This window comes from Cyprinodon tularosa, unplaced genomic scaffold, assembly GCF_016077235.1.
Source record: "Cyprinodon tularosa strain WSP-4 unplaced genomic scaffold, ASM1607723v1 ctg873, whole genome shotgun sequence".
NCBI lineage: Eukaryota > Metazoa > Chordata > Actinopteri > Cyprinodontiformes > Cyprinodontidae > Cyprinodon > Cyprinodon tularosa.
In genome coordinates this window covers 318,744-345,511 of record NW_024039644.1, presented here as the reverse complement: position 1 = coordinate 345,511, position 26,768 = coordinate 318,744, and the positions used below count along the sequence as shown (strand labels likewise).

The following is a 26,768-nucleotide window of genomic DNA, read 5'->3' as shown; positions in this document are numbered from 1 at the left end:
CCTGGTGTTTTCATTTATTTACTTTTTAATAACTTTTCATAATCTGTCCCAATCAAATGTGGGATTATTTTTCAATTTGTGTGGTAAAAAAAATTGGATGGGATATTAAAAAGCCGAACGCAACCGGTGTGACCTGGGCTTAAATCAGAAACAAAAAGTGTATTTCACCCCTTTGGAGAGTGTCATAAAGATTGCCAAGTCTAGAGATCAAATTTAGCACAGCTAAAGTGTGGGGTTTGGCAACCCTGGGAATTCTCAAATTATTGGTTCAAGAACAGGAAATTAAACATAGGCTTCAGACTACATCAAATAAATTTCGCACCATACCTCTAGATTTGAGGGGAGACAAGTTAAGACAATGTTTATAGGGAATGTTACCTCCATCCATGACAAGTGACAATGATTTTGACTAATTTTACCTAAAGTTTTTTACTTATTGTTTCTTTGAATAGAAATTAATGTAGGAAGTACTTCATTGTTTTGAAAGTTCATATCTTTTAGATAACCAATATAAGGAATAACATCTGGAAATTCAAACATTCCCTTCTGCGTCTGCTTTTTTTCTCATTATTTCTCCAGACATAGACTTTATTAGGCTTTACAGGTGCTGGTCATAAAATTAGAATATCATGAAAAAGTAGATTGATTTCAGTAATTCCATTTAAAAAGTGAAACTTGTATATTATATTCATACATTACATACAAACTCATATATTTCAGATGTTTATTTTGTTTAATTTTGATGATTACAAATGACAACAAATGAAAATCTCAAATTCATCATATCAGAAAATTAGAATATTACTGAAGACCAATAAAAACAAAGGATTTATAGAAATGTTGGCCAACTGAAAAGTATGAACATGAAAAGTATGAGCATGTACAGCACTCAGTATTTAGTTGGGCCTCCTTTGGCCTGTATTACTGCAGCAATGCGGCGTGGCATGGAGTCGATCAGTCTGTGGCACTGCTCAGGTGTTATGATAGCCCAGGTTGCTCTAATAGTGGCTTTTAGCTCTTCTGAATTGTTGGGTCTGGTGTATTGCATCTTCTTCTTCACAATACCCCATATATTTTCTATGGGGTTAAGGTCAGGAGAGTTTGCTGGCCAATTAAGAACAGGGATACCATGGTCCTTCAACCAGGTACTGGTAGCTTTGGCACTGTGTGCAGGTGCCAAGTCCTGTTGGAAAATGAAATCTGCATCTCCAAAAAGTTGGTCAGCTGCAGGAAGCATGAAGTGCTCTAAAACTTCCTGGTATGTGGCTGCGTTGACCCTGGACCTCAGAAAACACAATGGACCAACACCAGCAGATGACATGGCACCCCAAACCATCACTGACTGTGGAAACTTTACACTGGACTTCAAGCAACGTGGATGAAGTGCCTCTCTTCTTTTCCTCCAGACTCTGGGACCTTGATTTCCAAAGGAAATGCAAAATTTACTTTCATCAGAGAACATGACTTTGGACCACTCACCAGCAGTCCAGTCCTGTTTCTCTTTAGCCCAGGCAAGACGCTTCTGACGCTGTCTGTGGTTCAAGAGTGGCTTGACACAAGGAATGCGACAGCAGAAACCCATGTCTTTCATACGTCTGTGTGTGGTGGTTCTTGAAGCACTCACTCCAGCTGCAGTCCACTCTTTGTGAATCTCCCCCACATTTTTGAATGGGTTTTGTTTCACAATCCTCTCCAGGGTGCGGTTATCTCTCTTGCTTGTACACTTTTTTCGACCACATCTTTTCCTTCCCTTCGCCTCTCTATTAATGTGCTTGGACACTGAGCTCTGTGAACAGCCAGCCTCTTTAGCGATGACCTTTTGTGTCTTGCCCTCCTTGTGCAAGGTGTCGATGGTCGTCTTTTGGACAACTGTCAAGTCAGCAGTCTTCCCCATGATTGTGTAGCCTATAGAACTAGACTGAAAGACCATTTAAAGGCTTTTGCAGGTGGTTTGAGTTAATTAGCTGATTAGAGTGTGGCACCAGGGGCCATCAATTTTGAACCTTTTCACAATATTCTAATTTTCTGATATGATGAATTTGAGATTTTCATTTGTTGTCATTTGTAATCATCAAAATTAAACAAAATAAACATCTGAAATATATGAGTTTGTATGTAATGTATGAATATAATATACAAGTTTCACTTTTTAAATGGAATTACTGAAATCAATCTACTTTTTCATGATATTCTAATTTTATGACCAGCACCTGTATGTATCCCTTGGGATAGCTCCTTTAGGGAAATTCTGTTTCCAGTAGCTTATATAGAGTACAAAGAGTAAAAGCAAGATGCCATTAAAGACAAAAATAAGACATACAATATTAAAGGAGTTTATGTAGTACAAAAAAAAAATCATTAAAAAAAGTTGTAATGTCCTTGAATATGTTTTACTTAGATGTAAAAATATCTGCACAGTAGAGAGCTAAGTAAAGACTACATCGTAGCTGACTTGGGTTATACTGTAGCACTTGCACTACAGAACTGTACTGCCCAAATAAATATGGGACAATTATGCAGACTATAGACTACATAGATAATAACAATAGTTAATTCAATACCTCCCAGACTTTTCCATACTGACATTATTAGAAATAATAAATAAAAAGCAAGCTCTATAAAAAAAAAACAGATTTACAAAGCTTATTTTTGTATATTCAACACCTCTTGACTACAGCCCCATATCCAGGGATTGAATTTAGTTTTTCATAAAAATGCCAAGGGAAGGTTTACCTGTCAGTGTGGCCCCTCATACACAGCAGCTTAGGCAGTCTCTGCAGAAACAGACTCTTTACCCAGGGGGCCATGGGGTGGTAGGTAGCAGAAGAGCGGTGGTGGACATTGATCACAAAAACTGTGACTATGATCGAAAAGGTGACAAAGATCATGATGAAGAGGAGGTACTCTCCAATAAGTGGGATCACCTGTTGAAGGACAAAACAGAAATTCTTATTCAAACACTTCTAACCCTCAAGCTAATGTGTGATGCAAATGGAAGAGTTAGTTACTAGGAAGGGAAGTATTTTTACTGCATCCAACATACAAATCAGTAACATAATGAGAATAATATAATATTCTTGTGAAGGATTGTGTATTGCTCCTATTTGCCAGATAGGCTGTTATCTAGGACGTATAGCTCATAATTGGTGGATAGGATCATTGGGATGATTGTTTGCAAAATGAACTATTGATAGGAATTACCCAGCTTCCTCTGCCTAGCTCCTTCCTTACTGCTAGCAGCATTCTTACAGCAATCATGACTTCCTCTTTGGCTAAAGTGTCCATACACATTTTCCCTAATCAGTCCAAGCCTCAGTCACTCTTAACAATTAGAGTCAAGACATGTGACACCTAGAAGACTACTATCCTTACCGGCTAATATCTACGGTCTGAACAAAAATGGCAGGTTGCTCTTTGATGGAATGTTCCATGCTGTCTGGAAGAGTTAATTTCGCTTTTACAAGAAATTGTTCAAGTGAAGATAATCTTAAGTAAGCTTAAGTAAGTATATTTGTTTTTTTTGCCTTATCTTGATAAGGTTTTGTGTTACTTCCTGTATTTATAGTTTTTATGGATCAGTTTGGCTGTACCACTGCAACTGTAAAGGACATGGACAATTGGGAAGGTTTTATAAAGTTAATTTTGAGATCTGTTTCAAATATATAGAGATAAAATCCTTGCTTAACTTTGAACTTGGTTTCAATATAAGTGAGAGACATCTGAAGAGGATTATGCCCTCAAAAGAATTGTCTTTAAGCAAAGAGTATTCTGAAATAATAGATCAGTTGTTTTTTTGTTTTTTTTATGAACAGAATCCTAAACAGGTTGACGATTTTGTTGATGGGGTTGCTAGTTCTCTGCGTACTGCCTTGGACAACGCAGCCCTTTTGAAAAAGAAAAACTTTAAATAAAGAAAGTAGGCTCCCTGGTTTTAATGCAGAGCCACGCACTCTGAAGCAAGAATCTAGGAAACTGGGTAGAAAATGGCACTCTACATTCTACGGGAAACCTACCTAGTCTGGAAAATAGTTTACTGTTATATAGGATAATCCTGTGCAAAGCAAGAGCAGCATATTTATCGTCAGTAATAGAGTAGAATAAAAATAACCTCATAAATAACAATAATCTCAAAAACATAGAACCTCAAAAACATAAAATAATAATATTGTATAAATCAAAATTCATTAAAGGAGTTATCTCATAGATATTTTATTTTTTAAACTTAAAATGTCTGTGCTGGGCTTTAGGTAAAATCAGATGGAAACTTTAGAGTGTGAGAGGAGTTTTTAACTGTGTTATGCTTAATATATGGGTATTAATGAGCCAGCCAAATATAGTAGAAACTTGAGAAAACGATTATCCATGCTAACCTTTGATGATGAAGGGATGATTTCCTCTATGACCAAAAGGAAAACAGTGAGGGACACCAGCACTGATGTGGAAAGGGACAGTTTTTCTCCCTCGTCAGATGGCAAGTAGAACACCAGCACAGTTAGAAAAGACAGGCCGAGGCAGGGGATGATGAGGAAGAGGGTGTAGAACAGCGGCAGCCTCTTGAGAATGAAGGAGTAGGTGATAAATGGATACCAGTACATCCCATCCCTCCTGCTTCCTTTCATTCCAGTGGCGTTTAGGATCTCCCATTCACCGTTATCAAAGAAGTCTTTGCGATCAACATATTGATCCACAAGAACCAGGTCCACCATGTGCCCATCATACGTCCATGAGCCAAACTTCATGGAGCAGTTCTGTCGGTCGAAGGGGAAGAAGGTGACATCCATGGTACAGGAAGATTTATAACTAGCAGGGGGAGTCCATGTTATAGTGCCATCCCATCGCACTATTGCTTTGGTCATCAAGGAACCTTCAAAGCGACCATCAGCACTTGCAGAATATGAAAAATAGAGAGAACACATCATTGTTGGAACTAAATTGACTACGAATGGGCCTTAATGAGTCTCTATCTCTATGGAAAAAAAAAACATATGCAATCGGGTAAGTTCTTTCATTTGAAGTAGTGGTAGTGATACATATTTCAGCTGCAGCTCTTAGTTTGACAAGTATTATTTGATGATATAGGGCTGTTTAACAGAGAGCTGTTTTTGTTCAAGAAATTTTACCAGAGAGACCAATTTGTCTTTCCTGGACGAAAGGAAAATGCTTTATAACCTTCTTTCAGTATGCTGTCTGGGAGTGTTATAGAAACAGAAAAGGAAGGAACAGTGTTGTGTTACTTAATCTTTTTTATGCTCCATACAGTAAGAAGAAACTTCTTCTATCATCACATTAAAAGGACAGCAAACTACCGGTAATAATAAACCACACCAGAAAATTCTACACAATCAGCATTTTGTGATCTTAAATCATCACATGAGCAGATTGAACAGCTCTAACTGATCAAGCAGTGTAATTGTAAGGTTGCAATAGAACTCACTTTTCATAGAGAACAATGTCAGGTAGCCATATAGTCTCTGATGGCACTCTGATAGAAGTAACACCCCCATAGTCTTCTGGATTCCACCTAAGCTTCACATCAGTCCACTCCTATCAAAATATAATATACAACAAGGTTCTCATTAAAACAGCAGTTAAAGGAGTCTTTGTGCAGCATCATTTAAATTATAGTATTTGTATTTACATCTCAGCTAAACAATAAACTACAAAAAAATTGGTTAATTAATTAAGGCAAGTGTAATTCCAAGCATTTTGAATTTAAGGCAGAAATGTATATGAGTTAAAAATGCTTTAAGTATAACTCCCACTGATTTTATGACATAACCTCAAAAAATGTAAAAAAAAAAAATAAATAATAAGATGCTACCAGAATGGTAGCATCGTCATTGCTGCCAAATACCAATGCTGTTTAGGCACCTGAGTGAGATGTAACGAATTTATACCTAAATGAGCGGAAAATGCCTGTACCTGTTAAGCGTGTACCGGCATGAACTGTTTGATGTATGAGCATTCAACTGTATTAGCTACCGTTTAGCCCTTAAGGACAGCACAGAGTCGGTTTTCAGATAAATATTTCAAAACTAGAAAATCCAAAATGAAAAAAAAAGTGAAATAACATTAAAATAACACCCCACATGCTCAGTTTATACAGTATAAATGTAAAGAATTATAATTTTGGGGTGAGTTATATTGACTTGGGAGACATGATTACACTAAACCAAAAATTTTGCAGTTAGATCATCGGATATATTTATGTGAAACTAAGCTCTTTCCTCTTAGAGAAGATACTTAAATCCAGCCAGCACCACTATTTCCTTTATGACAAGGCCAAGGAAGACACCTGGCCGGTTCTGTGATGTGGGCAGGTGCCTTAGGCAGCACCAGATGAGGAATGTTCAAGTAAATAAGGAAATATAACATTTTTAGTTGCATCCAGATGAAGTTTTCTGTTACTTTTATGTATTTGCAGTCATCGGGAGTTGGTAAGCCAAGGGACTAGCTTTGGCTTTCCCAGACCAGGAAATTTGAGAAAATTGTATCTTCACATATGTAAACTGTGACAATGTTTATGTAATGAGACAGCCATAACGAGTAGAAATTATAGCTCCAATAAAAAAAGCAATACTCACGTTTAAACACAGAGGGCTTTACAAATTTGCAGTCATAGTACCGGTAATAGACATGTTTGAAAAGCTTTGAATATAGGTGTAAGCAGTTCTAGTGGTGAGGTTCTCAATCGTGGGCCTCAAGTACCACTGTCCTCCTAGTTTTATGGGACTCCTTGGTACGAAATTATATGGATGAATGATAGGGCTTCTGCAGCATTTGATGGATGCTGAAGAGCTCATTAAATCATTTGAAGGATGTGGGCTGCAACAGAGAAATGTCTAAAACGTGCAGAGCAGTGGTAGTTGAGGAAAGGGATCAAGAACCACTGTTCTAGTGGATCCACATCTTCTGATTATTCCTATAAAAACCAAATGGGAAACAAATCTGCTATGAAAAGGTTATTTAAGGGTAAAATCTCCCTCTGTAATGACAGGCAATTTTTTCTTATAATGTTATGTATTACCCTGGCTTCCAGTAACATGTTGCATTTTTTTTCCCCAAATGTTAAGCTAATACCAGGTCAAATAAAATGAATGAAATTAATGTACACTTTAATAATTCTTTTGCCTAAATTGTACTTAAGAAAGTGAATCAAGTTCTCATCTTTACCTGCCAGAGCCAAACATTTGCAGTCATGAGCTGGTTCTTTTCATCCTGTAAAAAGAAATTAAATAAGCTCATTAAGCTGCTTACTTGGAATGATAAGAGAGGGTAATTAGGATCAAACACAAAGCTAAAGGAAAGTTAAGTTAAATGAAATAGGCCAATGGACCTTGTGACCTTTTTTTTTTTTTTTTTTTGCTTTAAGAAACAGTTTTCAGAGTAAACTATCTTCCAAAAGAATTCACTAAGTTTTAAAAGAGAACAATAGATCCTTCCTTCCTTCCTTCCTTCCTTTTTCCTTTTTCCTTTTTCCTTGAAATATTTGCAGACATACAGTACAGTGAAGTTAAAAAAATAAAGATTAGCCACTAATTGGGAAACTTCTCTTGACGTTTTCATTATGCGTACACTTCAACTATAAGAAAGGAGATTAGAGATTGTAGGATTTTTATATAATTGACTTGTAAATTATGGTGGGAAATAAGCATTTGGTCATAATAAAAAGACCGTTTTAGTAAGTTTTCAGCAGGTTTGCACAAAGTGTTTCCGGTATTTTGGCCCGTTCCTCCTTGCAGATCTCCTCTAGAGCAGTGATGTTTCCTGGCTGTCCCTGGCAACAGACACTTTCATCTCCCTCCACAAATTAAGTTGAGGTCTGATGAATGGCTACACAAATCCTGAACCCTGATTTTTTTCTTTTTTAAAGGAGCCACTCCTTTGTTTTCTTATCGGTGTGTTAGGGATCATTGTCATCCTGGAAGACCCAGCCACGTTCCATCTTCAATGGTTTCAGTAATGGAAGGATTTGGTTTAAACTATCACAGTATATGGCCCCATTCATTCTCTCCTTAACACAGATAAGTCAACCTTATTTCTTAGAAGATAAAAAAAAAAGCCACAAAGCATGACGTTTCCACTCTACACTTGAAAGTAGATATGGTTTTCTTGGGGTGCAACTCCGCATTAATCTTCCTCCAAACAGGATGAGTTGATTTTGTGCCAAAAAAAAATATATGTTGCTTTCATTTTACCACATGATATTCTCATTTTCCTCTTCTGGATCATCTTTATGCTCTCTGACAAACTTCAAACAGACCTGGACTTCTACTGGCAGGGGGACACGCCTGGCACTGTAGGATTTGAGTCCCTCTGGGTTTAGGGCTTTACTGATGGAAGCCTTTGTTACTTTGGTATCTCTGCAAGTCACTCATCAGAGATCTATTTCACAAAGCAGGTTTCCTCAACTCTGAATTGATCTAGCCTAAGGTTGGAAACTCTGTTTCACAGTGGCTGGTGTGAATTAGTGTAATCAACTCTGAGTTTGCATATATTTTTAACATATTCCGGGCTGCTCAGTGGTGCAGTGGGTAGCACTGTTACCTTGCAACAAGAAGGTTCGGGGTTCAATTCATGGCCCATGGTCTTTCTGCATGGAGTTTGCATGTTCTCCCTGAGTATGCATGGGTTCTCTCCAGGTACTCTGGCTTCCTCCCACAGTCTAAAACATGTCTGTTAGGTTAATTGGCTTCTCTAAATTCTCCTTAGATGAGAAAGTTTGTTTGTCTCTATGTTGCCCTGCGATGGACTGGTGACCTGTCCAGGGTGTACCCTGCCTCTTGCCCGTAGACAGCTGGAGATAGGCACCAGCATCCATTGCGACCCAAGCAGGGATGAAACTTGACAGAAAATGGATGGAAACATATTCCAGGACATTACACCTTTTTCTTTTTGTATGCTTTTTTGTACTATATACACTCTTTTTATATTGTCTTTTTTAGAGCTAATTTTATATGTAGTCAGTTATAGCAGGAGGTTTTGACATTTATTAAAAGCACTCCCCTCTCTTTCTTCCATTTCTACATCACTGAAATAGGATTATTCCTGGTCAAATTACTTTCCTTGTCAAAATGGTATTAATAGATTTCCTAAATTAAATCTTTGTCAGCAGAAAATGCTTTTCAGAATAACAAAAAAAAAGTTATTTTAGTAAGAATTAAGTTTTAGATACCTAGAAAGGTTTGCACATTAAGGCGCTATTTTGAAGTGCAATAAATAAATCAGACTTGATTTGATTATGGTCTCCTTACTTTTTTGCAGTAAAATATATATATATATATATATTGTACAAATTAACAGAATTTTCCTGAATTGCTTTGACCAAAGCTAGACTAGTTTTTGGTAAGAACACAACATAAGGCCTATTCGAACAGGCTAATTCTGTGACAAATTCTGTACAGCCTTACAGACTAACTTCAGTAATTCAAAAACCCTGTCCTTCCACTGTCATCTATCTAATTAAATTGTAACCATGATGTGTACACATTTGAAAAAATACTAAATCTGACAAATTTTCATGTCAAAAGAAACTTGAGTATTTTAAAACTTGATCAATTTTTTCAATTATTTCCAAAAAAGGTTTAATCTACTTAATATTTATTAAGGTTCTAGAAAGAGATTGTTTTAGGAAGCACTTTGGGTATCTGTCGTTATGGATAATGACTGGATATAAACTTTGTTCCAAACCTCCAAAGCAGATCCTTTAAATTTTGACTTTCTACATAATAAGCCCTCTTATCATCTAATCATCATTTGAATGTTGGTTTAATTTGGCAATGGCAATGGATTAAAGATTTATCGTGGCAATGCACGAAAGGTTTTTATATGCTGCATCTTCCATTAAGACAGCATTGCTGCAGCTCCACAATACAACAGAACATCTCTACTCCTTAGTCTAATTAATCTTTCTGAGAGTCCTTTAGTTTTACTCAGTGGTGATCACAAACTGAGACCACAGTCTTCATTAGTGGTCTGTATTTCTAGAAAATCTGCTTAAGTAGCCCAGAAATGCTGATTCTCAATGTGAAAGTTCACCATTGAGTAATTATATTTGTACTACCTAGAGAGACTTTTAAATCTTCACAAAAGCAGAATACCTTGCACTGTTTGATATGAAGAAAATGTAAAACTAATTTTAAATATCACGTCCTCACTTTTTCAAACAACTTAATTTTCTCATTATCTACAGATAACAAAAGCCGTTTTCTCATGATAACGAGATGATTTGTGTGTGTTAACACCGATTATATCCTTCCATACCACAAAAGCGGGAGAGGATTTATAAGTATACGACATGGCAGCCCATGTGAAATGTGTATATAATCCTGTGTTTAACTTTTATGTAAAGACACAACGTTGTTGGTTTGATTAGTTGCTTTCTCTTCTGATTCATAAGCAATTAGACTATTGCCTCTGGCGCTGTAGTGCCAGTGTTTTCTGAACAGCACTGGTGTTACACCTGTAACAGGTATACTTCCGGTTTAAAGATTTTCATTAAAAAAAATTCTGATTTTTTTCTACTGTATTCCATGAAATCAAATCATCCACCACGACCTGAAAATGAGTGAAAAGAATCGGAAACTAAAAAACAGATTCATTACTCATACAGGTTAATCATCTCATTATCTAGTTATTATCTCAAGAAAACAATTAATGGTTTAACCGTAATAACGAGATAGTTATGACATTATCTTGAGAAGGCAAAGGAAAAATAAAGTAGAGCGCGACCGCTCTCGGCTTCCGTACTCACCACATCTACCAGCTGTGAGATCTTCAATCCAAAGCGTACAGTAATGGTGTCGTTGGCATGCCCGACAGGCCGGACCCACTTCTGATAACCTTTGAAGAGGTTTCTCAGCAAAGAGTCTTCCATTTCAGCGAGTGACACAAAGTCCTCCTGGCCTGCAAAAAAATGAGAGGTTACCATAAGAAAATATTTGAATAAGATAGAACTCTTGTTTTCTCTTTTGACATGAGATTGGAAAAAAAAAAAAAAAACAAGTAATGTAGGCTTGTCATGATTTATAGGTTTTAAAGTTAAGCTTTCATTTTGTATTCATGTCATGTACCACTTTCCTCATTGTTTATTGTGTTCTAAAGTTCTTGCAATATTTTTTTTTCCATTTAGGGTTCAACATACATATTCATTTTGTTCTGATTACTGTTACCAAGTGTTTTTAACACATTATCTTGTGTATTTATTTGTCTTGCTATTGAGTCATGCCATAGTTTTTTCATTTACTTTTTTTTGTATTATTGGAAAAAGTTAAAAAAAAAATTGAAATAACTTAACAACAATTGTAGAAATATCAAACATAGAGCTACCAGTACCATTCATCTTCAGTGTCATGGTCAGAGATGCAACTTCCTTGGAATGCTCAGAGAAACAAAATTATTGCTCAGAGACAAGACCAAGATCAGGAAGGCTTAAACCCAAGCACCAAGGAGAAGGCATTTGGAATAAAACATTTAGATGGATCAAGAAATATCTGAGGACAATTATTTTGAAACAGGGCTGCCCAAGTCCAGTCCTCAAGAGCTACCACAGCTGAATTCCTTCAGCATATCAGCTCAACAGAGACCTGGTAACAAGCCCCTGATTACATTCAGGTGTTCTAGAAAGATTATGCTTTTTTAAAACTTAATTAATAATCATTAATAGGCACAGAGCTCCACTTTAAGTGAGAGAGCAGGTTTGATTATGGCATGAGGGTATTATTAAGGATGAGCAGGTTATACCTTCTCAGATTGAAGATGGACTCAAGATCAACACTCTAGCCTACAACCAGGTTTTTAAAAACAATTTCAAGCAGTCGTGCAAGACTACAAGCTTTTTAATGCAAAACATGAACTGTACATATATCAAGTACTATCTGGCCATGCAGGAGAAGACCTAAAAAAGATGTGGTTCCCTCCCTTCACTTAACCTAAGGTCATTTGAAAACTGTCTGGCACCCTTAATATCAAAAACAGCAAACCTATTTCTTTCTCGATGAAAGGATCTTTAAGTTGTAGAATAACCAACTCAAACTCCACACCCACATTTATTTTGTTAAGTCACCAGTCAATTTATTTTTTAACATTGGAGCTATAATTTTTTTCACACAGTGATGTAAGTTTAAATTCCTCCCACCCCAAAATAATACATACCATAATTAAAGAACTGCAATTTGTATTAATTTACTAATAGTTAAAAATGTTTAATTTTGTAAAATACCTAAGTGTAACAAAGATGCAAAAAAAAAAAAAAGAAATGGAGAAGGAAACACTTTTTCCACACCACTGTATATATAATTTCGAAATGTTCAATTGTGATTAACATAACAAATTCTTTCCCTTCTCAGAAAGACGTGTTTGGATATGAGGTCATGTCCTCAGAGCCAGCCAGGCAACAAACACAGACGTAGATTAAGAGTCAACATCAGACTGATGGCTGGTCATGGCCCAACAGATACATCCAAGCTCTGGAGGCCAACAAAATGATCATGCTGACACAATCACCTCGGACAGATAATTCACTGGGGAGATAAAATAGCTGAAAGAGCTTTGTGCATTTTTTTTAAAAATTGACACCCGTTGGAAACGGCAAAACAAGGCCACAGCATTCTGATTGCACCAGTCCAGTCGCCGATTATTACAAACAGCTGAGAGTGTTCGGTTCTTAAAGCTGGTGTATCACAGAAAAGATCCTGCAAAAACATGATCCAACATTCAGCCTGGTGTAACTTTACTGATTACCTAAAAGTAGAAAAAACATGCAGTATTAACTGTAGACACTGATTTTTTTTTCCTTTAATATTTTTCATGAACAATTCAGTAAGTAATTAATTTTTTTTTTTTTTTTCTGATACTGACATGTCCTGGCAAACAGTTTAAGACAACTATGTTACTCATTACATAGAATTCAGATGAAAATGGCAGCCATATTGGCTGGATGCCCAGAGCAGTATCTGGCATCTGTACTTGAGCAACACAAGAGCCTTTCTCAGTGATGACAGAGCTTGAGGCATTTTTCCACATAAGAAAGTGGTGTTTGGCACAGCCTGTAGTGCTGCGTTGCAACAGAGGGCGACGGACGACAGAAGGGAAGATTAATGCAACAGCCTTTGAAATAAGGGGAATGCTTCAGAGCAGCGGTGAAAGCTGATAAGGGAGGGAGAGAGACAGACTGACCCAAAGCTATTCCTCAATATATGTGACAAAGAGGATGAGGAGGAAGGACAGAGGCTGAAAGATACATAAACTGGGGCAAAAGGACAGAGAACAGACACCAAAACTTATAGTAAGAAGAAAATTCCCATTTCCCTTTGCATTTGAACAAAAGACATGGTTTGATTCATCTTAAAAGCCAACTCTTTCAAAAGGCTTAAAAAGGTAACTGGGGCTCAGGTGCTGCCAGAATGGAACACACCATTGAGGCCTAAAGCTTAATTTCAGGTACAAGGTATAAAAATGTAATGACTCCATCAATCTTTTGAGCACTGGGATTTATCCATTTAGGTCTTTCCATCTGGTAGTAACCAAAGGTGTTTGTGTTACATTGAATCCCTTCCCCGAGGTGTCTTTGTAATGCAGTCCATCAAATACTCTGTCAAGTAATTTATATAAAAATTGACAAAATCTCAGAAAGATTCAGCGACAGACACTCAAAGCAGCGGTAGGTTAATCGGAAATATAATCACCAACATATTATATCATTGAACTCAGTAACAGGACTACAAATCTTTCAACTTTTATGTAAGATCATCAGCTGCATGCAGATGTCTGTTGTTCCAAACAAAAGCCAAATCAAGTAAATTAGGGAAATCTACCCTAAATGAATAAAAAACAGCTTTTTAATAGCTGCTACTAAGTTCTAGTATTGAGAATTAAGTATTAAAAACTATATTTATGTGGTAAATTCAGCTATACCTCCTTTGGTGTAATCAGCTTCTTCAATTGGAGCCTTTAACAGCCTGATGAATAAGCTATAACTAGTTGATTTTGAATATATACTGTTAATGATCTTAGGGATCACATCTTAATGCTATGTGCATAGCTAGATGATGCTGTACTATGGGTTTAAGAACTTAACCACAGAGAGATATGGTGTAAACAGTACTGGTCAGAGGTTTACAGACATATTGAAAACAGGTGTCAAAAAATAAAAAAAAATCAGTTGTTTAAGAAGTTGGTCAAATGTATAGTTTTATCTTATTTTTATCAAAGCAAAACTTAATGTATTACCAGGGATTTATTGTGGATATGTTTAAACCAAAACAGTTAAGATTACACAAAAAAGTAAAAAATGTAGAATTATATGAAAATAAATAACAGCTTGTGTGCTTTTTTATCCCATTTTCTATCAGTATTTTGCCACCCTTCAACCTTAAAAAGGTTTGTTTGCTCGTGACTACTGAGGTTAAATGAGCTTCTATGGGCCTCAGAAAAGGAGACTAGGAGCTCATAAGACTCAGAAAACCAAATAATTTAAAGAGATTAGTATATTAGTCTATAGGTGCAAGGCATGCAAAAGTTGAAGCAAACCCAGTTCACTTCCCAGACCAAAATAAGGAAAAACTTCTATTTAAACTGCAATTTGATAAAAAAAAATTCCAAAACATGTATGATTAATTAAATAAGGAATTATCTTTAAAAAACTAAATAACTTAACAGAGAGAGTATGGGAGTGACATAAAACACTTTTTACAAGCAATCGATATTAGCTCTGTTTATCCAGACAGAAGAGGGTTGATGGCAACAAAAAAAAGCATAAAGCCAAATATAAATGTTGGTATATGCATATACTGTATTTGTACACTGTAATTGTGGGTATGCAGTAGTTCTGATCCAGTGTGGAATAAGGAGAATCTGCTATAAAGTCAAATTTGAGTAACTGATTTTTTTACTTTAAATTGTCCATAATGTTGTCTATTCCATAATTATTTCACCTTGGAAAAATATGGAAAAACCTTGAGATAAATCAACAGCTTACAGAACCCTCTGAACATCAACAGCTAAACATACAGTAGTATTTTTTTTCTCCTCACATAGTTGTGTGGTAATTTTTTTTCTCTCTTCCAAATACAATAGCTTGCAAAGTTCATTTTCACCAAAGTTGTATACAAATTTTCCTCACATTTGACTCTAGAATTAGTTTTTACAAATTCTAGTAAAGTAAAACATGTAAGGACCTTTAATTGTCAGAGTATTGCCTTCTATGCAGTGTGCAGAAAATAAAAAGTTAAAGTACAGGCTATGTTTCCATTCATTGCATCAGAATCGTACAGTTTACAAAGAGCTAAAATGGGGCATTTGCTCTCTTGTTCATCTGGAACCATCTATGTAAAAATACAGGATGTACTGTAGCCTTGTTTTGAGATCCTCACAAACAAAAACACAAGAGTCCCATTAGTCAAAGGTCTGCATTTAGCTGCAAAAGCCAGCTTCTTCCATTAGAGTGAAGCAGATAGGCAGAGTGCAAATATGTGCATGGTTTAGATATAGAGGAAAGTATTGATTAGGATGAGCACTTTGATGGTTGGGGGGCCAATGGTCGAATCTCTGTTGGAAAATTATGATGCATTAAAGCATGACTGTCTGCATCCACTTCCTGCATGAAAGACCTCAGCAGGAATATTAAAGAGCTTGAGTGGAGTCTGGGAAAGACAAAGCTTTGTTGGTGAAGGACAGAGATGCAGGAGAGGCCCAGCAGGCACTATTCCCTCCTGCCTGCTTCTCAATCTAAAACACCCCATGTGGGGACACAGTAGTACCATCACCTTGACACTGCCACATCTGTTCCACACAGAAACACAACAAGAAATGCCACAGAGATGTACCAGAAACAGATCTTTTTTTAATCCATCAGGGGAAATGAAAACAGTTTTTTCATATTAAAGAAGTATTGTTGACCTGAATTTAAATCCTTTTTACCAATACACAAACTGTAATGGAACACTAGACTTGTGTCTTCATGAAACTGTTCCAAGCATAGCAAGATAACCTTTGATAAACATCCCACGCTGCTAATTTATTTACAGAGCAATAAGAAAGATCTACCTACACATTTTAGGAGCGATTGCATGTCTAAGTAATGTATATATTAGAGTTAATTGACTTAATAAAGTAAAAAGTAGCTGCATAATGGGCCTTGGGGTGGGCTAAGTTCTTCTCTGCTTCTAACATTTAAATTCCACATATGAATGTGTCAAGGTTTGGTTGTGGTTTTGGACCCAAATGCAGAGGCAGGGAGGCAGGGGTGAGTTTCTTGAAGATTTTATGGGTGACAAAGGCAGGAATCCAACAAATCCAAAAATCCAACTTAAAAATGTAAAATAAACCAGAACCATGGAGACATCAGGGGGAAACAATCACAAGGAGCCAGGGTAAGATAAGGAAGGACAAAGTAAGACGATGTTAGACGAGGAACCAGCACTGAGGAACTGCACGAGGAGTGTATTTATGGGAGACTGAACAAAGAGAGAACAAACGACCAGATTGGGAGCAGGGGTGAACAGAGCAGTCTGGGAAGGAGCTAGAAAAAGAAGACCAACACAAGAGGGCAACAAATAAAAATCTTAGAACTCAAATATATCCAGAAAATACAACAAAATAGGAATTAAACCAATAAAACTAGAAAACATGGAGCAAAGTAAAACTTGACAGAACCACAACCTTGACAGAATTAGTAAAAAAAAAAGTCATAGTAATTTACATTTTAATAATATAGGAAGTAATAAATAAATAGTATGAAACCTAGCACCCGCCTCTCACCAACTCAATGTCGTGTTGTGTCTTTCACCTCCCTGCTGGCTCGGCGAGCTGTTCTGATGAGATGGAAGGATGCTGCCCCGCCCACCCATGCTCAGTGGCTCAAAGATGTTATGTCATGCCTTACTCTCGAGAAAATTCGCTACTCAATAACTAACTCAGTAGAAAACTTTTTTACTGTGTGGGGACCCTTTTTGAAGTACTTCCATCACTATAAATTGAAATGAAGATGTTTCGCTGTCTACCTTCCTACCTATGTTTAAATTTGAATTCCGGTTGGGTTTTAAGTCTTTGGTGTTATCCAGGAACAGGGACCGACTATACTATAACTGTTACTGCTGGTATGGGTTAGGGGTTTTGTTTTTGTGGTGTTGCTTTCACATTTTGATTTTTTTTTTTCTTTTTCCTGTACACTCTAGACTTGGATGTAAACATCACAGTGTGCAATGTTGTATGTTAAAATGAAAATTCAATAAAAATATTCTGAGGAAAAATAGTATGAAACCAACTATATCTAAACATATGTCCAAATAAAATCATCATATACTGCCACATACAGGCAGTGAAAATATATGGGGAGGAGAACTGAGACACTTTTTGCTTATTTCATAACAAAACATACAAAAATCAAAATCAGATAAGCAATTTAGTTAGAGTGCAGTCCTGCTGCTCATATACAGTAAACAGCATTTAACCTTAATCTAATACATAAATGTAAGATATATTGTTGTCTTAAATATCTATGGATTTCACTTTTAGTAGATATAAAGAAATGTTTTTTTTTTACATAATAGCCCAAAATTGTTGATTTTGGTGCCATTTAGTTTGACTGTAATTGGCAAGATCAATGTTGATAACACATTTCAGCACCTCATATAGCGAAGACCTTTGCTTTGTTGCGGTACCAAAGAAAACTCTGCCAACAGTCCTCAACATCCCAAATACCACATCAGGAAGGTCCCAGAGCAAATATGAGGAACCCTTGTAGTCTGCTTATCGTCACAGATTTGAAGATGCCATCACATACCTGCTTCAATAAACCCACTGCCATTTTGACAGCCAGACAGCACTGTCAGAATTGTGATTTCTTTATAAAATCAAAATTTGCAAAGCCGATTTGCTTTGTAAGTTTTGCTTTGTAAGAGTCCTGTCATCTCCAGACATACTCTGGTGACTCTGCAGTGATGGGTTGCCTCAAAGATTGATGTCAGATTAGTAAAGGGAAATGGAAGCTGCTTTGCAGCTTGGTGTGGCAACAATCATCTTATCCTGAATATGAATAAAAGAAATGAGATGATTCAATTCAAAACAATAGCATCTTATGAAAAGAATCTCCAGAGAAGATTACACAGAGATTAATTCTCCATAAAATGAAAAACATTATTAACAACCTTTAACATCCACTTCAAAATACTGCTAACAACAGAGTGTCTTCAGTAAAAGGATTCTCCAGATCCAGGGGAAGACATACCACTACAGAAGATCCCACCCTCTATGAACATCTAGACATTTTTTGACAATTAATTTCCAATTGGGATCATTAAAGAATTTTTGAATTGAAATGAATTGTAAATAAATACAATAGATTTTTAATACAGTTTCAATTCTGTTTACTTATATAATGCTAATTACCACAAATATCATTTCAAGGCAGAATTTAGTAATTTCAATCAAATCATAATGAATGATCTTAAAATGTTTTTTTTTTTAAGGGAACACAGGAGATTATATTGAGTCACTGACTTGTAAAAACTCCACCTGGATGAGCATGTAGTGACAGTGGACAATAGCTTGTTTTGTGTTGCTGACCTTATTTGCAAACATGCATGCTGCAACGCCATTTCCTCTCAACTTTATTCTGTTTCTTTGAAGGTTTTAGAGTAAAACAATAAAAAATGCCTTTTAACGTTTTCGTAGAGGATATAAAACTTTACCTAGATAACATTTTGGACTCTAATGTGTAAAATACAACTTTAAAACTTGCATTTAAGGTTTCTCCTAACTTTATCAGTTTTGCTTTTCTGGTACTCTCTTCTGTATTTGCCTGACAAAAAAAAATACTTATTTGTGTATGAAAGGTTTCCATGTGGTTTATTTTGAATGGAGAAGAGAGCAGAAAGTCCTAAAGTTAAAACATTTTGGAGGTGCAGGATGGGGTACTTAGACAGTACATAGTGGTGGGAAGGGTTCAGTTGACATGAATTCTGAAAATCAAGCCAATCCAGAAAATTAAGGCAGTTGCTCATCAACTGGTAATGGGAATTTGTAGAAAAAGACATCTCATCAAAGGCTAAATGTATAGTCAGTGGGTAACATTGAATTCAGAAATTCTTAAACCAATGTATTTAGAGGGTATCATACTAATTGTAATTACAAAACCAGAATAAGGAATGTAGCCTTTGTTACAAGGAGCAGAACATAACAGTAACCAACAAGAGCTACCAATTGTTTGTCAGTAAGAAGACAAAATATTTCTCTGTTTTTGCTTTCTTTGTCATAATTACATTGTCTGCTTATGTTTAAGAAAAGGCACGTGTTTCTTACTTTGCAAGCAAGATGAATTGTTGCGAGATGTGTACGTAAATTCACAAAACCACAAAAATATATCTTTCCAGAAGCAGAAAGATGCATTATCCCTGATACTGAAATGTTTCAGGCCAATGAAAGGAATTGTGTGGCATCAACGTGTCAACCAGAGACGAAAGGCTGAAGTAAAACAAACAAGGCTGTGCTGGTTTCAACAGGAATACCCTCTCTTTCTTTCTGAAAAATGAACAAAAGAATGTATTTTTATCATGATCTTGGTACTGATGTGTTGTCTGATCACTTATTTCTCACACCTGCTTAGCTCCGGCGAGTTCTCATTACCTGCTTATCTAATCCACCTGCATTAGTCTCTATTTAACCAGCCTTCATACCAGTCATCAGTGCCAGATTATTTAAGAGATGTTGTTGAGAATTGTTCTAGTGTTCCTGTATTTCTGATTACCTGATCCTAACCATTCTGCCTCCCGACCTATGAGACTGACTGTTCTGTCTGATCTGTTTGCCTGACCTTTCTTCTGACTCCTCTCACTGCCTGTCTGTGTATCGTACCTGGAACTGTGACCCGACTCCGTCCTGGATTCTCCATCGGGACCTCACTGGATCTCTGACATCCTGGCTCTGACTACTGATCATGTCACTGACATCGGCTTTGGCTTCGCCCTCTAGATTATCTTCTTACATTCGCCTGCGCGGTTTTGATCTCCTGCCTGTCCTCCGACCACCAATGCATCAGCGTCGTTTGGTAGCCGGCCGGCTGGAACCATCCTCACCCTCTGGGCTCAGACTGAACTATAACACCAGGTTAGTGACTCACACATTCGTTATCATCCACTCCCAGCAAGGTGTGGTCACTAACCTGCTGTCTCCATCCGCAGAGGTTCCTGCCTTAGACACCGATGCTGCTCACTCTTGTTCAGTTTTCAGTAAATGTTTTGAGAAATCTAACTGTCCACTTTGAATACTGGATCCTTATGTTCTGAGCTTGACAAATTGTATTTATCTTTGTGGATTGAGAAGATTGTTGCACCTTAATTCTGACTTGAATTGGGAAGAGTTTGATGAATAAGTTAACATGTACTGCATGTCCTTCTCTTTTGCGTAAATGTCCTACTCATTAAAGCCATTAAAGCTATCTGATGAGCTTTTTTGACACTTGCTTGCATTTATGTGTGGACAACTCATTTTCCATTTGACGTTGCACCAGAGGCTCACATCGGTCTCAGTGTGACTGGAACTCAGAAACACTGATAAGTGTACTTTCAATGTGAGAGAAAATAAAGTAAGTAGCTCCTTTAGGGACTTAGTTTGGCTGAGGATTCTAATCAAATATTTCAGTCTAGAAGGTAAAAGAGAGCATATGCAATTGTGTGTGTGTTCGTGTTTTTAACACCAGGACTCCCAGAATTCTGATACTAGAACTCCCACTGGCTGTCAATTGGACAGGTGACATTTTCCCAATGGAATGCATGAGTAGTGATAATCTCATTAACTTAAATGGTTCTAGTGTGCAATATAAACTCATTGTGGATAGGTACACCTTAGAACAGGTCTAATATATATATATATATTTTTTAAGGCTGTATTGTATGCTATTATTATTTGTGGTTTAAATTTGTATTAAAAATAAATCTGTAAAATAAATAAGACTGTTTTACCACACAGGTTAAAAGTTTAGAATTACAATTTTATCTGCAGAAATTGATTGATTACCCCCACACATTTCCCGCACACTACCTTTTCAGATTTATGACAAACATCATATCAGCATTTTTTGTGCAGCTCTGACACTTACAAAGCTGAGACAGTAACGTTCAAACAAAACCAACATGTTTATAGCTGCTATCTCCAGGAGATTGTAAAATATAGCCACAAGCCAATTCTGCATTGGAGCTTTTAAAGAATACTTTCTAATCATCTGATCCAACACATCCACGCTAACCTGTGTGTGATTATAGTAGACCATGGGCTTTGGTTTGGCTTTTGGGCCACTGAGTGCACTGCCTGGGTTGTGATCAGTACTATCCAAAACTTTAACAAAAGTTTCCCTATTGTCTGATGGGTCACCCATATATCTGCATTTTGCCGGGGCTGGGCGATCATCGTCTGACTCGCTGTCAGAATCTGAGCCGCTCCCTAGCGACCAGTCCTCCTCATCGGTGTATCCCTCTCCATCTAAATCGCTATCATCAATATTTTGAAGCATTTCTAAAGCCTGTTTCGCTGTTAGAATGTTTCTGAAAGCCATTTTTCCATATCAGCCTAAGAGTTCTAGGTAGAATGTTGGTTGCTAGGCAACGGTACCAAATGCCAATCAACCACAGTAAAAAATATACAATGCAACTGATAGAGCCGCCATTGTTCCCACTAGCCAAGTATAAAAAACACAATACGATTTTTAATATTAATTACAGCTGATTCCCTATTAATGAAAAAAAATTCTGGTATAGTATTGAAATTATTTTTTGTTGGTTTTTTAGTTTCTTTTTATTTTATTGCAGGTTTATATATGTTATTTATATTGGACCAAAAATATACTGGGTTCCAGGACCAAATGAAAGATCCAGTTTAAATGTTGGTATTCAACAGTCAGTTATGACTAGGACTGAACAATTTTGCCAAAGATCAAAATGTGTTTTTTTCAACCAATATTTCAACTGCAATTTTTTTTTTGCCATTTTCTTTTGCACTAAGCAAAAGCATGGCGATGCTTTACTGCAGGGTTTCAGGTTTTTCTTAACCTTGAAATCCTTCTCGTCCAGAATCCAGTGTTGCAGGACTTTACTGTAAAATTTGCTTGAAACAGTTCTTCTTCTACTATATAGCATAGATCTAGTTGCTAGCTCCAACTCTCTTTTCCCTTTGGTGTGACAGCATACCAGCTTTAATCCTTTTACTGCCACCTAAGGGAGAAATACAGTTTCTTAATCTTGTTAAATGTATTGTGACTAAAAGTTTAGTGCCTCTGCAATATGAAAACTGCATTTTTCTAAATTGCTATAATATTTAAAATGCAATTAAGTGCCCAGTCCTAGTTATGACTGTTAACTTTATAATATACTTGGTACCCCAAGGTTAGAGAATAAGAAAAGGGTATTAGCAAAAATCACATTGCACATTGCATATCCCTTGTCATCAAACTATTGATGACCAATTTCAATGAACATTGAAAGCATGAATTACAAGTTTTATCCCTCTTTAGATATGTTTTTCTGACATACACTTGTCCATGCTGTACAGGATTGTCTAACACCAGATGTTGAAACCGGTTTAAATTTGCCAGCGGGCCTTCATCTTATATTTTGTAAGTGCAGAACAGTATTAATATTTACTCCTTAATCTATGCAGACATCAATGGCAACTCTAGCTAAGGTGAAAAAAGTAAAAAAAAAAAAAAATACAAACAAATCTTGTCAGGTAGGAGCTACGAGAATGAGCAGAAGATTGCTGCAGGTCTTTGTTTGACCACAGGTGGCAGTATAGTAAGTGTCATGCATCTTAAAGATTGTAAAAAAGGAGTCCGTTAAAGATTATTTAAGAAACAACAAAGTGTAATTCCTCAAATTCCAGTGAGTCTAATTCATGAGGCATGCCTACACTAAGTAGAATACTATGATTATGATTCTACCAATACTACTTGTTGCTAACAAATTATGTATAAAGCCCAAAAATCCAGTTAATGTGAGTGCATTATGTTTCTCTAAAACTAAGAATACAATTTTGCAGTAGCTTTCAATAAAGTAATAAAGTACGTAAATGCAGTAGTAAGACTAAACCTACCTTTATATACTGCCAGCTACAGATACCAGTATATAATTAAATAACAGTAATTAACAGTAAACTTCATTTAAAATAAATGACAGTTTCCAATGTAAATTTACAGTAAACTACCAGCAGTTCAATTCACCTGTATTTTACCATTTTCGTTACAGTAGCTGTACTGTATTTACTTTGATAGCAAACTACTGTCAGAACAACTTATGGTAAAGATTATTTAAATTTATGGTAAAATGCTGGTGTCTGTAGCTGTCAGTATTTTTTCTCTAAATTTACATGTTTGTTTTTCAGAGTGATATCACAAATTAGCTTTTCGAAGACAGCTTGGCCTTTTTAACAACATATGTGCTCTTGGTGGGTATGGTCTTTCCCCACAAAAGAGGAATAGGAGCTTATGAATGTGGTAAAGGATTTAACAATGTAATAAAGAATGTGATTTTCACCACTCAATGTTACAGATAACAATATAAACTTTAAATGAATGAGAAATAAGAAACTAAAAGTCCAAAGTTGAGCCAAAGCCCAGACTTGATGTAATTGAAATATGTGACTTAAATATCATGTGGATTCAAGAAACACTTAATAAAAAAACACAAAAAACCAAAAAAAACAAACAAAAAAAAAACACATGAAATCACTGTTTAAAGCACCCACTTTTCAAACCCTAACCTTAAAATAAAATACACCGTACTGTTTTTTTCAAATAACTTTTGTTTTTTGATGACAATAAGACAAAATTGAATAAAGAACACAGAAAAAAGAAAAAACAATAAAAGTGGACAAAACCAAGGCATGCATACCTAAGGCAGATGAATCAGACAAATGTAAACTAATCAGGAATGTATTTTGTAAAGGGATTGGGGTCACATCTAATCAAGATTCCCGGACTCTAGACAATCTTGGACCAATGTAAAAAAATGAAGATATAGAAAAAAAAGACAAAATTGGGAGAGAAAAAACAACAGAAACAATATTTGACTACTTTATAATACAACTCAACTGTAAGTTAATTGGGTGCAGTGAGGCAACTGTAACTTGAGTAAATTAAAAATGTTTTGCTTAAAAGAGATACATGTTGATATTTTTCACAACTAAGTGGGCCTATATCTACCTGCAGTTTTTAAATGACAGGCTATTTTCTTTATAAAATGAATCTGTAAGCTCATAAGTAAGTCTAACCTCCAGAAGACAGGGAATCCTGCCTCTCTTTTCTCATAATAAAGCGTTTGAGAGATGAATCTCTTTATTATATGAGGGATTTCATTCCCCTCCTTTGTTGAATTGTCTGTTATTGTTCCGCAACAGTTCTCCTCTCAGCTCATCATGTGTCCCACGTCCCTCGGGGGGCGCTGTGAACTCACTCTTTAATAAAAGATGAACGCGGTCCTGTTCACTGACCCCAGCGTATTGTCCCGCTTCCTAGCTCGATGATAAAGTATAATTTCAAAACGTCCATTCAGTCGTAAACCCTATATAAAGTGCGCACTAGACTGAATATTTTAAATGCTCTCTAATTGGTTTTAATAATAAGCCTGATGTGATGGGTTGCAAAGAGCGACTCCAAGTCTATTTCCCCACCTTCCCTCATCTATTGTCAAATCACTTTCATCAGTTTACATCAGGATTTCCTTTCCAGATTCTCACCTTGCGCGGCAGCCTCCCAAAGAGCCAAGGAGAACCAAAGCACCGCAGCAGCAAACTTCATCCTTTGCCCCATCTTCAGCAATGGATCAGAATGTTCTACCGTTCTGCGTCTCCTCAGCGGCCATGTGAGACCCCCAGGTGCATCCCCACCGCTTTGAATAAGAAACGATGAAGGACGGCAGCGTGTTTATGGCTGCGCGCAAAGCGCCCTCCCCGGCGATGGAGAACAGCGGCTGGTGTCGGTCCGTCTTTTCGCTACTTCGGAACCAGCTGTGCTTCTCGGCAGCTTCTTCTGCGTATGAGTCCAGCTTGGTTGCTCCAGAGCTGAGCCGACGAGCTGAGGGCGGGACAGACCCGTCACTGAGTTTGAAGGAGGACACATCTATGCAACATCCACAGGGAAATGCTTTCATTAATGTGTAAAGAAAGGAGGCTCTAAACTAGATGTGATGACTGTGATTGAAATTTCAGGACGGGTTACCAATTTTTCCACTATAAAGCTGCATCTTATTTAAATTCAGATTGTTTATTTGATATATTCCAGAGGCGTTGCCAGAAAATGTTTGTAAGGGTGGCCAGGCAATAACCAATGTACACTGAGGGGTGGTCAAAAAGTGGATAGGCACCAGAACCACTGGGTCAATCTACACTGTTCCAACAGGAACAAGCACAAAGTCCATATTTCTAAATAAACACTAACTACTGTTTCCTACAAATACATGCATATAAACATCCGTCCAGATAAAAGATATATTGGATAAAATTCTTTGAGGTGTAAGTGCTGGAGCGAACCTCTTTTCCATTGTCATTACTTACCATATTAAATTGATATTTATAAATATAAAAATTTATTATTTAAAGTTTGTTTTATTAAAATAGTTATTTACAGTATATACAGGGGGGGGGGGGGGGGGGGTTACCATTAGGCAATACTAGGCAGTTGCCTAGGGCCCCAAGTTCCTGGGGGCCACATAAAACTCTGTTTACATGTATAGTTAATACAACTAATCCTTATTTGTGCACATTAATGATGTTTTTGATAAAAATCCTTTGGCTAAAATGCCATAAGAACGCTGATAAATAGAGAGGAAAAAGGGACAAGAAGAGAGGGACAAAACCTAGAACAAATAATGGATGTCTATTCTATTAACATTTCTCTATCTGTAGAATGGGTCTGTTTTATGGGTTTTCTTCTCAGGGGGCCCCCTGCCTGTCTTTGCCTAGGGCCCCAAATTTCCTAAATCCGCCCCTGAGTATATATGTATATATTACAGTATATATAATTTCACTGAAGACTTGCAGAGACAGATAATTTTCTCTTTACGGCATATAACCTATTGATTATTGGATCTACACCATCCAATTTAGCTATTTGTGTTTCAAGTATTTTGCAACCTCTAAAATTTATTCCATGATTGCTCCCTTCAACTTTCCATCAATTTGATCAGTTTTAGATTAACTAAGTAGATCATCCTCACAGCATGATGCTGCAGCCTTGGTAGAAATAGGGTTTTGAGTCTAACCTACATGTTAGTTGGCATGTAGCATTTTCTATCTAGGCAAAACAGTTCAGTTTCAGCCTTAAAGGTATAATGGAGGATTTTCATGAATTAAAAAGAAAAAAAAAAAAAACTTGCCCTCTCAACTGAAAAAAAAAACACGTGCACAACTCTGTACCTGCTCCCAAGAGGAAACGGCTGTTAAACATTTGTGAGAGCATGAAGAAGCCCATTTCTCCTCGTACAAGCTCTATTTTAAAGTTGCTGTTTGCATCACCAGGTTATTTAAGGAAGTATTTCCTTTGATCTCGTCCACCATTTTAGATGTGATTAATCTATCTCTGTTACAGGGATATGTACCAAAGGTATTTTTAAGGTTGCTGTAATAAAACCTTTACTTTAGAAACTGTCTCTTGACCTAGATCTCTTCTAAAAAATTATGGACCTATTGTCAGGAATCCAGTTTGTGTGGTCTGTTTTTGTGTTTCCTTTCCTCCTCCACCAGGTGGTGCCCCGTCCTCATTGGGTCTCCCTGCACACCTGCAGCTC

At 36.7% G+C, this 26,768-nt stretch overlaps 1 protein-coding gene across 1 annotated transcript in view; it reads right to left on the bottom strand.

Annotated features, from left to right (window-relative positions):
- chrnb3a (cholinergic receptor nicotinic beta 3 subunit a) overlaps positions 1–25,113 on the bottom strand; it is a 28,034-nt gene extending 2,921 nt beyond the window's left edge. Inside the window, exons 1-6 of the mRNA XM_038273489.1 lie at positions 24,721–25,113; positions 10,754–10,905; positions 7,174–7,218; positions 5,435–5,544; positions 4,371–4,884; positions 2,734–2,924 (exon numbers count right to left, since the gene is read on the bottom strand). Coding sequence (XP_038129417.1) covers positions 2,734–2,924; positions 4,371–4,884; positions 5,435–5,544; positions 7,174–7,218; positions 10,754–10,905; positions 24,721–24,793 — 1,085 coding nt within the window. The 5' untranslated portion in view covers positions 24,794–25,113. The remainder of the gene's footprint in view (positions 1–2,733; positions 2,925–4,370; positions 4,885–5,434; positions 5,545–7,173; positions 7,219–10,753; positions 10,906–24,720) is intronic.
- Positions 25,114–26,768: the final 1,655 nt, after the last annotated feature.